Source organism: Aphanomyces astaci (genome assembly GCF_000520075.1).
Source record: "Aphanomyces astaci strain APO3 unplaced genomic scaffold supercont1.50, whole genome shotgun sequence".
Lineage (NCBI taxonomy): Eukaryota > Oomycota > Saprolegniomycetes > Saprolegniales > Verrucalvaceae > Aphanomyces > Aphanomyces astaci.
Genome location: NW_009798313.1, coordinates 70,196 through 83,398, shown reverse-complemented (window position 1 = coordinate 83,398; position 13,203 = coordinate 70,196). Strand labels below are relative to the sequence as shown.

Below are 13,203 nucleotides of genomic sequence, written 5' to 3'. Positions count from 1 at the left end.
AGCAGCGAAGCCGTATACAAAGTACACGGCTTCGTAGAATTGTGCTATATACAGTACGTCGTCGACACTCCCCCAACAGCATTGTGAACTATTGTACGGAATGGAATTCCATACAATTGCCCAATTGTACGGATAATGTATTAAATGTTACAGTTTCCACAACTAGTTTTAAGAGGTAACTCTGGGTTTGTCACTATTCTATGGCGGGACGGACGTCGTAATGATTGCGGAATGGAATGCGTTGCCTGCTATGTACCCCTCCACTCTCATGCTCCAATGCTCTGCACTCAGTTACACAACAATCGCTAAACACGATGATGTACCTTTGACGGGGGTAGCTCTGTGGCTGAACACTCTACCTGAACGGTGGTGGCAGTTGAGGCGGTTACGCTTGAAACCGCTTGTTACTTGGCAGGCCGCTCGGATTATCAACCATGTCCCTTCCGCGGCTCAAAAGCAATCGGGAACGCCGCAATTTGAGCGTCGATGCCAACATCGTAGCCTCTGCGATGCCGTTGCGGTCTCCTGCGATGCGTGCCAGTCAACCACCGACAGACCCGAGCAGCCACGTCGCGAGCTCGTACAGTTTGCTGTCCCCTCGCAACTTGCCCGCCAGCGTCGACCGCGAAGCCTCCTCGTCCTCGTCAACATCGTCCTCAATAGGGGACGGCGGAGCGCATCATGTCAAGGCATCGTCTGCGTGCTATTTGGCGTATGGGATGGTCGTGTCGTGGATGTCTATCGACAGGTCGGGGCTGCTGGCATCCGAAGGTCTCAACACGTCGGAGCTGCGCATGGAACCGCTGGCGGTCCACACCAAGCATGCGCTGGACGCCGTGGACCGAGCGATGACATCCAACGGCCAAAGCGCGGTGAATGTGTCGTGCCAGTTGGTGTCGACGCACTTCAAGGACTGTTTGTTCGAGGTACGTCCTCCTTCTTCTTAGGTGTCGTCGTCCCATGAATCGTCTTTGTTAGGTCCTTCCAAAGATGTCGTATGACGCCGCCATTCGTTTCCATGATGCCAGAGCCCCATCCCACCACCACCAGACTGACACAACGGACGCCGCGATATTTGCGGACCTCAAGTTCAAATGCGACTCGGAGCTGCGATTGAACAGCAACATTTACCAAAAGTTGCACGGCACGACCGTCAAATATGGACAGGTCCAAATCTGCACAACGTGATATATATATATATATATATATATATTCAACGTCACAAATACATATACATATATATATATATATATATTTTTTTTTCAACGTCACAAATATATATACATATATTTTTATTTTATTTTTCAACGTCACAAATATATATACATATATATATATATTCAACGTCCCAATGTTGCTACTATGTACAGGTGATCCAGCTGCGCCATATTAAAAGCGGCTTGTTTGTGTCGACGGCTTCTGCCACCACGACCGCGGCTGATTGCGTCGAGGTAGTAATCAAGCACTCATGCAAACGATGGTGGTTTGTGGAAACGTTGGTGGGTTGAACTTAGGTGCAGTTGAGTTCTGGGTCGTCGTCGTCGCATTTTACCGTCATGCCACGGTTCAAGCTACGAAAGGCCGGAGAGCCCGTGCAGTTGATCGATCAGGTACAGTACAGTCGTCGGGGTCTTGGGTGTTCGTATAACGAGGGTTGGGTGCAGGTTGTGTTGACAAGTGCAGACAAAGTACACAAAATGTACTCACTGTACGTGTCGAACCGCAAGGCGTCGGCCGAGTCGGCAGCTCTCGTGATGGCGTCGTCGTCGTTTACGTCGCAGTGGCGCGTAGTTCCGTTCGACGTAACCAACAAGCACGTGTCGACAGTGGACAAATATCAGCAGGACTTTAGCCAAGGGCTGCTCAAGGCGGGCCATTGCGTCCGGTTGTTTCACTTGGAATTGAGTTCGTGGCTCGGAGGCAGCCAGCCGCGACATCGCGTGTGCCTTCAAGCGACCATGGACAACCCCGCCGCCGCCGGCGACCAGCATCTGCCGTCGCCGCAACGCACCACCGTGTTGGACGATCCCAATCAAATGGTAAATACTATAGTCCTGAATACTGCAGTATTTCCAGTTACCAGTCGCACTGTAAATGTTTTGGCCGATTCGCCAAATCGATTGATCGATTCGTTGTAATTACTGAATTTTGTAAGTAATCCTGTGGTGGTGGCAATCACAGTAATTTATTTTCACACACTAATTTTATGTTGATGATTGTTTCTTGCAATCTGATAAACTACACCCTTGTGTCGTCGATTTGTCAATACACTTGGTTACGTCGATGGTTGAATATAATACTTCTGCTTTCCTCGTTGAATTTCTTTATGACCGAGGGTTTCTATTACTATGGACTAGCTGTCTCCAACGACGTTGTGGGAAGTGGAACGGACGACGTCGTTTCAAGGCGGGGTCTTGACGTGGTCGCACCACATCTACCTTCGGCATGTCGTCACGGGCTTGTACTTGGCCGTGGCGGCTCCTCCTCCTCCTCTTGGTGTCTCTAGTACTACTACTAGTCCCGACGCCACCTTTGTGTGCTTGCAGCGAGAGCCAGAACCGTTCGTGTTGTGCCCCACCACTCTGGGGGACTCGCGGTACGTGGGGACGTTCCTTTGGCCTCCAAATCACGTTGTTGTGGGGATGTAGTTCGTCGGTGGGGCTTCATAGTGCCGTGCAGTTGCTGCATCTCAACTCGAGTCGATACATCCATGCCTCGTCACAAGAGCTGGACCACTTGGAAGACGAGCGGCTAGCCGACGACGTTGACGAACGTCGTCACATATCGACATGTCGCGTGACTGCCCTGGCGGACGCGCAGGACCAAGACGCGTTCAAGATCGTACCGGTGTCGCAGGCCGAGATGGACAACACGCTGGTCCTGGTGTCATACAAAAGTGTGTTCGACAGATTTGTGGCGTATTTTAGAGACCCCCCGACAGCCCCCCCGGCCGACTCGTCCGTCTTGTTTGCCCAAGTGTGCCGGGCGTTGGACGGGTTGAAGCGGTTCACTGTCAGCGATGCTGCCCAGGGACTGGATCACATGACGGTGCTGAGACAGGCGCTTCTGTGGCAACACCGCTACGTGGCGCTGCTGACGGATATGCTCCAAGCCCCGTTCGCGCTCTTTGGGGGACCATTTACCCTCGACTACGTGTCTTCGTTTTACATTGATAAGACACACAATCCCGACGAGATTCCGTATGACGTGGGCGGCATCGCCATGACGTTGGACAGCCCCGACAAGAAATCGAACCCCCAGAAGGATGGCTCCACGACTGCTTCGGAAGTGTCGTCCTCCGTTGGCGACCTGCCGCCTCCGCTAGGCTTTCGCCTCTCCCTCTCGTCGATGCACGCGTTGAACCACGTGATTTGCGAAGTGAATGTGCTGTTGTTTCGAATATTTTACAGCTCGCGGGCGGCGGACGCAGCGTCGTGTCGGCGGGCGATGCCAGTGCTCGTGCAGTTCTTGGGCCATCAGTTCCTAGCGTCCGTGCCGCTGGCGTACCTCATCCAAGAAAAGCTGTACCTGTCCGAGTCGTCGCTGGCGTCGTTTTCGTTGCTGATTCGCCATTTTCTCCACCTGATCAAAACCAAAGGCAAGTCGGCGCGGTACTTGCAATTCCTTGTCGTTCTGTGCAGCGAGGACGGCCACGCCATCCCCAAGATCCAAGAAAAGATCTGTGAGCTGCTCTTCAATCCGGTACACGGGTACGCAGGCGCGGTGCTGCTCGAGTCGCGGCCGCTCCCGTCAGGGCGTGGTTTTGAAATCTGCATCCCGCCTTCGTCTCCCCATGCTCCGGACGACGGACAAGGAGGGGGCTCGTGGACGCCAATGAACGAATTTTACGAAGCCTACTACGAACATGGCCATCACGCGACGCTGGCCCCGTACTTTTACGGGTTGTTGCAACTGTACAGCGCTTTGTGTTTAGACCGCAATTACACGTGCATCCACAGCCTCAAGGACAAGTTTCCTCGCTCGTGCCTTCTGGCGACAGTCCAGGACTCGACCTTATCCCGGTCGATTCGAGCCGTGCTGCTCAACCTGTTACTTGTTGTGCACGTAGACTGCGAGCCATTGAAACCAGTGCCAAGTCCGAACTACACGCGCATTTGGAAGGACGTGGACGCCAGTAGCACGGCCACAAAACATATCCCCATGGCGCAAGATGTGTGGTACACTGCCCAAGACTGGCTGTTCTTTGACGACCTCCGCGAGTTGGTCGTGGGCCAGCTGCGCAAGACGGACGGACGCATCGTGATTGCCGAGTTTCCGCACAACACGATGCTTCTGGCCGTGTTGCGGACGTGCAAGAAGCTCGTCGAGTGTGGCCTCTTCCGGACGCTGGACACGCTGTCACAGCTGGTGCAGCACCTCGTACGGCTGCTCGACTGCCGGACCGACTCGTTGTCCCCCCATCATCCCGTTCCTACGCCCCCCACCTCCAAGTCGTTTCGGGCCCCCTCGGATGGCACCATGGCGGTCTCGCCCGTCTTCCAACGGTCGTCCGAGTCGACCAGATTTGACCTGAATGCTCAAAACGACATTATTCACCACACACAAGGCAACATGCTGGACGAAGGCATCCGCCGCGACTCGATCGAGCGCCAGTATAGCAGTCGCCCGTCCAAGCGAGTTGAGTAAGAAGCCGTCTGTTTGTGGTATGCATTTACATGTCATGACTCGATAAAGTAGATCCAAATCGTTGAACGACCACGATTTGAGGCCGCGGATGTGGACGGCGGCCGTACGCGACCCGTCACGTCCACAGTCGTCGTCGTCGTCCCCACCATCCCAATTCAAAATGACCAAGTGGAATCAAGTGGTGATGGAGATCAAAGACGAAGTGTGTGCGATCTTGCTGCATATCGACACATTTCGGCTGGACCATCAGATCTCGACCGTGCTGGGCGTGCTGGCCTCGAGCAAGGAACCCCCAACAACGATTGACAAGACGAAACCCAAACCGCCGCCGCCATCGTCGTGGTGGATTTCGACGCTTTGGGGCACATCCAGAGGTCCCTCCGAGGTCCAGGAAACACCTGTGATGCCCTCCACGATGATCGCGGACACGTTTGCGCTCTCGTCGCTGGCCCATCGGCCACTGGATACGATTTTGCTGCAAGCGTTAATGTACGAGCACCCGCCGTTGGTGTCGAAAGCGTTGGAGCTGCTCCTGCAGCAATTCAACCAGCACGATCAAGTGATCAAAGCCCTCAACAACGTGCTGCTGATCGTGGACGAGCACACCGTGCAAAACTACGACAAGCTCAAGACCGACATGGATCGGTTGCGCCAGCTGGCTGAAACCACCGAAGTGTGGATGGATTTGACATCCACGGCCGACTATGACGTGGCCGACCACGTGTGCCAACTGCTCCACACCCTCACGGCAGCGTTGAACGTCGGCCAAGACGCGTCTGCTGCACTAGACAAGACCTTTGGCGAGGGCGATGCTACGACGACTAGAGCAGCTCCTGTAGCTCCCCCCGTACAAAGGCATAGCCATCACCCCCCCAAAGGGGGGTCGCAAGTGGAAACGAAGCGCTTGCTTCGGAATCTGGACGCCATGCAGACCGTGATCAACATGCTGCGCGATGGGAGCCACTTTTTCAAGATGCAGTTCCCGTCGTCAGTGTCAGTAGCGACACATCCCCCCGTGGACACCAGTAGCGTCGACAGCCCCCACGCCCACCAATCCATACACTGCAGTGTACAGCAGCAGCAGCGCGCCATCCGCCGCGTGTTTTCGCACGGCATGACGTTCTTGCTCGCCATGTGCGTCGACAACGTCGTCAACCAATCGTTTCTGGCCGACCACGTTGCCAGCTTTGTCGAGTTTGTGGACGAATTGCCCGAGGCACAAGCGTTGATTGCAGCGATATACACACACCACATGCCACTGTGCAAGTCCGTGCCTGTCAAAGTACTCTCGGCATTCATGTCGCTCTTGGTTACCGACGTTGCTGTCCGCGCCAACAAAGCCCCCAACGCCCACCAGCCTCCTCCCATTCGACTCCGCTTTGCCGCGTTTCTCCGCGCCATAGTACACTGCCACGGCGTCCCCGTCGTCGACAACCAAACGCTCGTCTTGTCCCAAATACTTCAGTCCCCCACACTGTTGGCTTTTTTCCGTCGGTGCCACGGGATCGTGTTCAAGCACCTTCATGACGACGACGACGGCGGCGGGAGGGAGGATGCCATGGTGGAGACGTTTGCGATCTACACCGAGTGGACGGGCTTGGTGGTGGCTTGCGCCCGAGGCAAGGACATGCGCTTGAAGCTCCTGTGTGCAGGTGTCACGCCGTTTGACCAAGTGCTAAGTCTACTCGAGGCGCTGTCAAGTAGGACCACGACCAGAAGCAGCAGGACGTTAGTACACGGTCGTGCGTGGCTGCACCCGTTCGAAGCGGGCGTGGTCGGGGCGTTGAACGATATTTACTTGACGTGCGACGCCTTCAACGAGCATCCACTGGACGATGCCTTGCTCTCGAGGCTCTTGCACACGGTGGGCACCCTCGTCGTTCAATGTAAGGCCCCCTTCAATCTACCATCTACATCATCCATCCATCGATCGATCGTTGCAACAATTTGTTCGAATAGCAACCTGTAGCCACGTGCTGGCGCTGGCGTCGATGGACAGCGAGGCTTCATTAACAACCCCCAAGCCGTATGTTATCTTTGACGGCGGCAACGTATACGTGGACGTGACGATGGCCTCGTACAAAGGTCCGTTGGCCAGCGAAGTGGCCAGCCATAGCTTTGTGATGGTGTTTACGCTGCTGCTGCCGGCGCTCCACTTGATGCTCATGCACCATCATGCAGCGGCGTTGGGAAAGGACATGTACGCCAGTGTGTACGTCATGTTAGCCATGGCGCTGACGATGCCCACGGTGAATGCGCTGTCCGCGGACGACCAAGACGTGCTGCTGGAGGTGCTTCGTGTGCTGGACAAACAACTGACGCCCATGGATGAAGCAGGGAGAGGAGGAGGGGCGGCGGTGGTCGCGTGTGGACTCGAAATGCTCTTCTACGACGTATCCAGTCGGACCAAGCGTCCATTTCTCGGAAACGTCGTGGCGAACGACGACTTGAGCCCACTGGCTTTGATTCAAAAACTGTACGACACGTATGGCAACCTAGTAGTCCTTGTACCTCCCGGTCGAAAACCCGCCGCCGCCATCGTTCACAGTGCGACGACCGCTGCGGCCAAGAAGCTATCTGTGATCCACGATGCAGTCCTCCTTCCGCCGACGACTTCTCCAATCCGCAAGTCGAAAGGCGGGTCTACCATGGCGGCCTCCTGGTGGTCATGGCCTGGACTGCATGCCGCCAAGAAGTATTTCGTCCACTCGAAGCATCCAGGTCAAGCTATCGCGTCATCCCCTCGTCGGACTCCACGGTACGACTTCTTCAACTGCAGAAGGACTTGGACACTATCGTCGACATGTGCGTAGGCAAAAACAGCTTGACAAGGTCATCGTGGTCGCCACCGCCTCAATCGACCACGAAGCCGCCATCTTGGACAGGTACCTCGCATCAGTCCAGCGCGACGGCGCGACGCAGCACCTGTTGCAAGAGGAATTGCACCACATGATTCGACGGATTCTATCGGTGGAGACTGCCATGAAGCACGAGAGCGAGACGATCTCGGATCTGCCTAAGACCACCACCACCCTCGACGACATTATCTTGAGGCTGGTCGAACACTTCAAGGTACTGTATTGTGTCGTCCACCAATGCACCAACTTTACAAGGAAGCGTCGTAGCTGCTCAAGTACTCGAAACTGTCCAAAGTCAGTGTGATCCTGCTCGACGTGTTTAGGTATGCATCTCTCTCATCTTGTCGTAAATATATTTTAGTATAAATATATATTTCTGTGTTTTTTTATTTCAATATATATATATATATATTATTGAATGTTTCTAAAACATTTGATGTATTGGTTGTTTTTTGTTGTTGTAGAAAATATTGCACAACGTATAAGAATCACAACCATCATACGTATATAATTTATTCTTTTTAGACATATGCAAAAATAAATATATATTTCAAAAGCAACGTACTAACTTCTATTACGTACATATATATATATATTAGCCAAATGATCAACTCGCAAGACTTGAGCCAGCGCCATGCCATGCAAGTGCGTCTCAACCACCTCGGCCTGACGTCGCTCGTCGTGACGATCGTCAGCTCCACCACCGACCCACTCGTGTTTGATCGGTGTGTGGCGTTGGGGATCGCTCTCTTGGACGGTATGAACGCCAAAGTTCAAGACAATTTCTACGATATTTGGGTCGACTGCAAAGCCACGCGCTTTTTCGATCGCATCAAGCATCGCATTGACAAGGTAGATATATATATATTTGCTACGAATGTATATATATATATATCATATGAATCGTGTTTAGGCGACGGATGTGATGCGGCGACAGGCCCAAGTCGACGACAGTGTCGACGTGTATGCTTCCATCAAGCGCCCCCCCCACCGCCAAAATGTGTGGACAGACACCGTCATGTCTTCGTTCCCATCCTCGTCGTCGTCGTTGACCGATCCCACGCGCACGATAGTGCACGTGTTCCGGTTCCTGCAGTTGCTGTGCGAAGGCCACGTGTTGAAGATCCAGCGGGTTTTGCTAGCGCAGCCCTTGTGGCACGGCCAAGTGAACCTCGTCGAAGCCACGACGACCTTTCTTCTTGAAGTACACTCCCGGATGACCAGTCCCAACTTGACCATTCTCAAGCAGCTGTTTGACACTGTCACAGAGTTCTGCCAGGTATATTGATTGACATTTTACCCAAAAGCTGGACTACTTTTGTGCTGTAAACGCCAAATCTATCGATGATCGATGCTTGGTTTCCTGAATTTTGTGTTTAAAAAGAAGTCCTGTGGTGATTGGTACGCTGCTGGTTTCCTGCAATCTGATTGGCTAAATACTATTACCGATTCTTCTGTCGATGTTGGTTGTGTCGACATTCATTCTCCACGTTGCTCCAGATTAGAATACACACACAACAATAGACAATCAGACGACCTGTTCAAGATATCGTCGATGGATTGATTATTCATTTGTTGTTGTTTGCTTTAGGGGCCGTGCCTGGACGCGCAAGAGTGCGTGGCCAACTACAAGTTTATTTCAGCCGTGAATGAGCTGCTGGTCGTGGTTCCCCCGACGACGGGAAACGCCGACGCCATCGCCCGCGTCCGACTGCTTAAAGGGTCCGTTGTGATTGCCTTGTTGAGCTTGATTGAAGGCCGCACGGACGCTATCATTCACGACCGACTGGTCACGGAACTCAACTTTGACACGATCAAAGACAACTTGGTGCAAGTACATGCGTACTTTTTAACGCAATACGATGTGGGTCAACTGCTACTGATTATTTAAATACTAGTAGTAATCTGTTAGTGTTTGTTCTATTCGAATATTTTTGACACATTTTTCACACGACGGAGGAATCTGCGACATCGTAGGGCACTTATGATGGCAATTCAGCGTGCAGCACCGACGCGTACTTGACCATGGGGTTCAACTTGCACATTTTGATGCAACATCTCAAGCAACACCAGCCCCAACTGGCCCAAACGGTGCAGCCCAAAGTCGGGAGGTTGGGGCAAGAGATGGCAGACTCTGATGACCCTCAAAAGTCGTCATGCTTGACATGGCTGGGGGTTCCACGGCGCACTGCCGCCGCCGCCGCCAAACGTTCGCATGCGAAACCAGCGACTTCTTTGGCCGACGCCCAAAAGGATGTATTGTACGTGTTGTTGTGTCCATCTTGCCTTTAGCCGCCGCAAGCTCAACCCGAGAATGATCGAGTGATTTGTTTACATTTCTTTGAAATATCACCACTCTTACAATATATAAAACCCCCAGCATAAAACCAATAACAATAATATTTCTAGGTATGCGCAAGCGTATCGGTTCTTCCAGGACAAATGCGGTCGCGTGGAAATTCTGTGGCGGCGCCTCGACGACGACGACAACAGCGACGACAGGACCAAACACGACCTGGTGCACATGTATTTTCCGGTGCACCCGATCTGTTTTTGCTTGACGGAGCGGTCGAAAGCGCGGCTCAAGGCGACCATCAACACGGACGGCGACGGCACGTCCAAACTCGCCGACTTCTTCTCGCGCATGCCCACTTTGCTGCACGAGATGGAGTACCACAGTCAGTTGCTGCAGCGGCGGCTCATCACGCGGCTAGCAGTGCACACCACGTCCTTGCGCAAGCTGTCGTTTGTGCTGGCGCTAGCGTTGAACTGTGTCGTGCTAATGACGTTTCGCGCGCTAGACAGCGACACCGATCCTGTTGTGGACATCCGGAGCTACGTGTTGCCAGCTTTCCCCGACGACGGCGACAGTGAGATCCACGCCGTGCTGAGGATCTTGGGCACGTGCCAAGTGATCTTGTGTTCGATCTTGTTTGTGTTGTATGCAGTGCACACGGCGCCGCCGCTCGTGATGGACCGGTGGTACCAGCGCAAGAAGCTCCAACTGCTCCAGCACAAACGTCCTCTTCGCGCCGTGGTGGCTTCGCATGTTGCCATCGAGAACCGGTTTCCAACGGCCGACACACGGCATGACCACCACAAACGGTCACTGACAGACGTTGAAGATTTAACGCGATTGCTGGGGGATCGAGTCGAGGTATATATAATATATATATATATATAGGATTCACGAGCAAGTAGACAACGCCACCACGTCGCCATCCGTTTAGCGTCGGCCTCAACATTGTCGCTACGATGTGGGTCCTGGTTGGGGATGCGTACATGGTGTACAGCGGTCTTCTGGTGGTATTCTCCATCCTTGGCACGGTCGTGCACCCGCTCTTCTTTGCATTTCACTTGCTCGACGTCGTGAATCGATCCCAAGTACAGTACTACAGTCCATATTGGCCCCTTTGATATTCGTGTCGATTATACTAAATAAACGTTCAAATAATTATATTTTTATTTTTTATTTCAAACCAACACTATAATTATTTTTTATTTATTCAAATAATTCTTTTCGAAAAGTGTGATTAATATATATATATATATACAAAAAATAATTATTATTATGAAAGAGAAGCATGTTTTAAATGTTGTTGTGAAGATCAATCAATCGTACTTGGCTGCATGTTTGTAGGACCTGAAGAACGTACTCAAAGCCATCGTGTACCCCGGGCGGTCGCTGCTTCTCCTCGTGGCGCTGTATATCCTCGTCGTGTACATCTTTGCCGTGGTGGGGTTTTATTTCTTTCGCCCCGACTACACGCCCGAGCGCAAGTCCAACCCGGACGCGCCCCTTCGCTGCTCGACGTTGTTCTTGTGCTTTCTTACCACATTGGATGAAGGCTTCAAGCAAAATGGCGGACTTGGGGGGTTCCTCGTCCCCCGAGAGCGCGGCACCGACCCCCTTGCGTACCAGCGCATGATGTAAGGAGGAGGAGGACGATTATGACGATCCTGTTGCAATGCTAGCTAGCCCTTTGTGCACGTTGGATGCTACGAGTATTCATGATGGTCATGTCCTTTAAATACATGTGGTCTTTGAGCTACAGCTGTGTGGGGATAGATATTAGTCGTTGGCCACGTTGACTAGATATAGGGCCAACATATTGCATGCTCGTCGTGAATACAAACTACTTCAACGTACTACGATTTGCATGTCGTGATGGGGATGTCGCTATAGATATGTATTAATTATTATATCTGTAGTACCATAGTTTTACCTGTGAGGTGTGATTTAGGCTCATGCTTTACCTGCTTGTATTTAGCTACGACTTGCTGTACAATGTGATCTTGATCATCATTTTGGTCAACATATCGTTTGGCCTGATCGTCGACACGTTTGCCACGATTCGAACGTCGCACAAAGATAAGCTAGATGGGCTCCACGACCGATGCTTCATCTGCTCCATCGACGGCTACACGTTTGACCGGCTCACGGCGCGGGGGTTCCACTTCCACACGCACATGGAGCACAACATGTGGCACTACCTGTGTCTGTTTGTGCACATCAACAAGAAACCTGTGACAGAGTACGACGGCATGGAGCTGGCGTTGGCCATGCAGATGGCAAGGTTCGACGTGACGTTCTTTCCCAATCACCGTGCGATGGCGTTGGAGCGAACGGCGGCGCAGACGACGGGGGATGTGTGGAGGCATGATGACGGCGACCATCATCCTAGTGATGCTACTGACGACAGACCGACGGCGTCTCAACTCGTTCGACCAACGGCGCAGCGGATGGGGATGCCAGGGGACCACTTCCATGGCAAGGGGGGCAAGGGACTGTCGTCGCCCCATCTAGGGCCTGCGTCGTCGCAGCAGTATTCGGTGGAGAAGACGCTGAATGACTTGGTCGAACACCAAGTTGCCATGCGAGCACGACAAAACGAAATGGAAGCGCTGCAGCGTCAGCTGGCCGCCGCCCAGGACTCCATGATGCAATTGCTCACGGCTAAGCTAACTACGCCGCCTATGACGTTGCAGAACGAAGCCCGTCCGTCCAGGCCAAATCAATTTACCTTCAACGACACCACCGACGACCAGCCACGATAGAAATATAAGGTCGTAGTAGTAGGAGGAGTAGTTGGTTACAAGGTTAAGTATCGGGCAGAGGCTAACTCGACCAGCGACGACGCGACCTGTGTTACGTGGTACTTGCAAGGAAGTTTGTCGAATTTCGTACTCAATGCGAGGGCACTCCAGAGAGGCGTCACGGACCTACGTACACAGTGACGTGGTGGTGACCGCATATGAGAAGGGGAGACGTACTCTTGACGAAGGCGGAGGATGGCCGACGACGACACTTGGCCGTGGGTCCCTGGTACTTGATCCACCGACAACACGTCGAAGTTGTGCGTAGCCACTCCAACAGTCCCAAACAATTGCTTGATGCTGGATGCGACTTGAAGCTTCAATGTGGTGGAGGTGATCACGACGGCGGCACTGTCTGCGCTTGGATTGGAAAGGGTTCTGTGACAATCACGAAGTCAGGAACTCGTCGCGTGTTGAGGATGACTGACGTACATCTCAAGCCTCAGGAACGCAAAGCGGGAGGTGCATGTGTACTTGGCATGGTTGGGGGTGTTGCCGAGTGTTGCCGCCACTATCGACATTGGTTGGCCAAAGGTTGCAAAACTCGACGGAGTGGTTTGTCAAATCGACAAAAGTAGGAATAAAATTGACTTCAAATATT

At 52.8% G+C, this 13,203-nt stretch overlaps 2 protein-coding genes across 2 annotated transcripts; one reads left to right on the top strand and one right to left on the bottom strand.

The window, feature by feature from the left end:
* Positions 1-418: 418 nt before the first annotated feature.
* H257_13636 (hypothetical protein) lies at positions 419-12,563 on the top strand (the record flags this gene model as incomplete). The annotated part of the gene is made up of 19 exons (XM_009841217.1): positions 419-926; positions 979-1,167; positions 1,371-1,451; positions 1,515-1,610; positions 1,665-2,039; positions 2,358-2,596; positions 2,649-4,643; positions 4,699-6,533; positions 6,607-7,405; positions 7,461-7,719; positions 7,773-7,828; positions 8,105-8,357; positions 8,419-8,784; positions 9,097-9,369; positions 9,483-9,766; positions 9,915-10,662; positions 10,707-10,889; positions 11,146-11,435; positions 11,777-12,563. The coding sequence occupies exons 1-19, from the start codon at positions 435-437 to the stop codon at positions 12,561-12,563; spliced, it is 9,600 nt and encodes a 3,199-aa protein (XP_009839519.1). The 5' UTR covers positions 419-434.
* H257_13635 (hypothetical protein) lies at positions 12,227-13,156 on the bottom strand. The gene is made up of 3 exons (XM_009841216.1): positions 13,035-13,156; positions 12,780-12,980; positions 12,227-12,728 (listed from the first exon to the last, which is right to left on the bottom strand). The coding sequence occupies exons 1-3, from the start codon at positions 13,121-13,123 to the stop codon at positions 12,599-12,601; spliced, it is 420 nt and encodes a 139-aa protein (XP_009839518.1). The 5' UTR covers positions 13,124-13,156; the 3' UTR covers positions 12,227-12,598.
* Between the last annotated feature and the right edge of the window lie 47 nt (positions 13,157-13,203).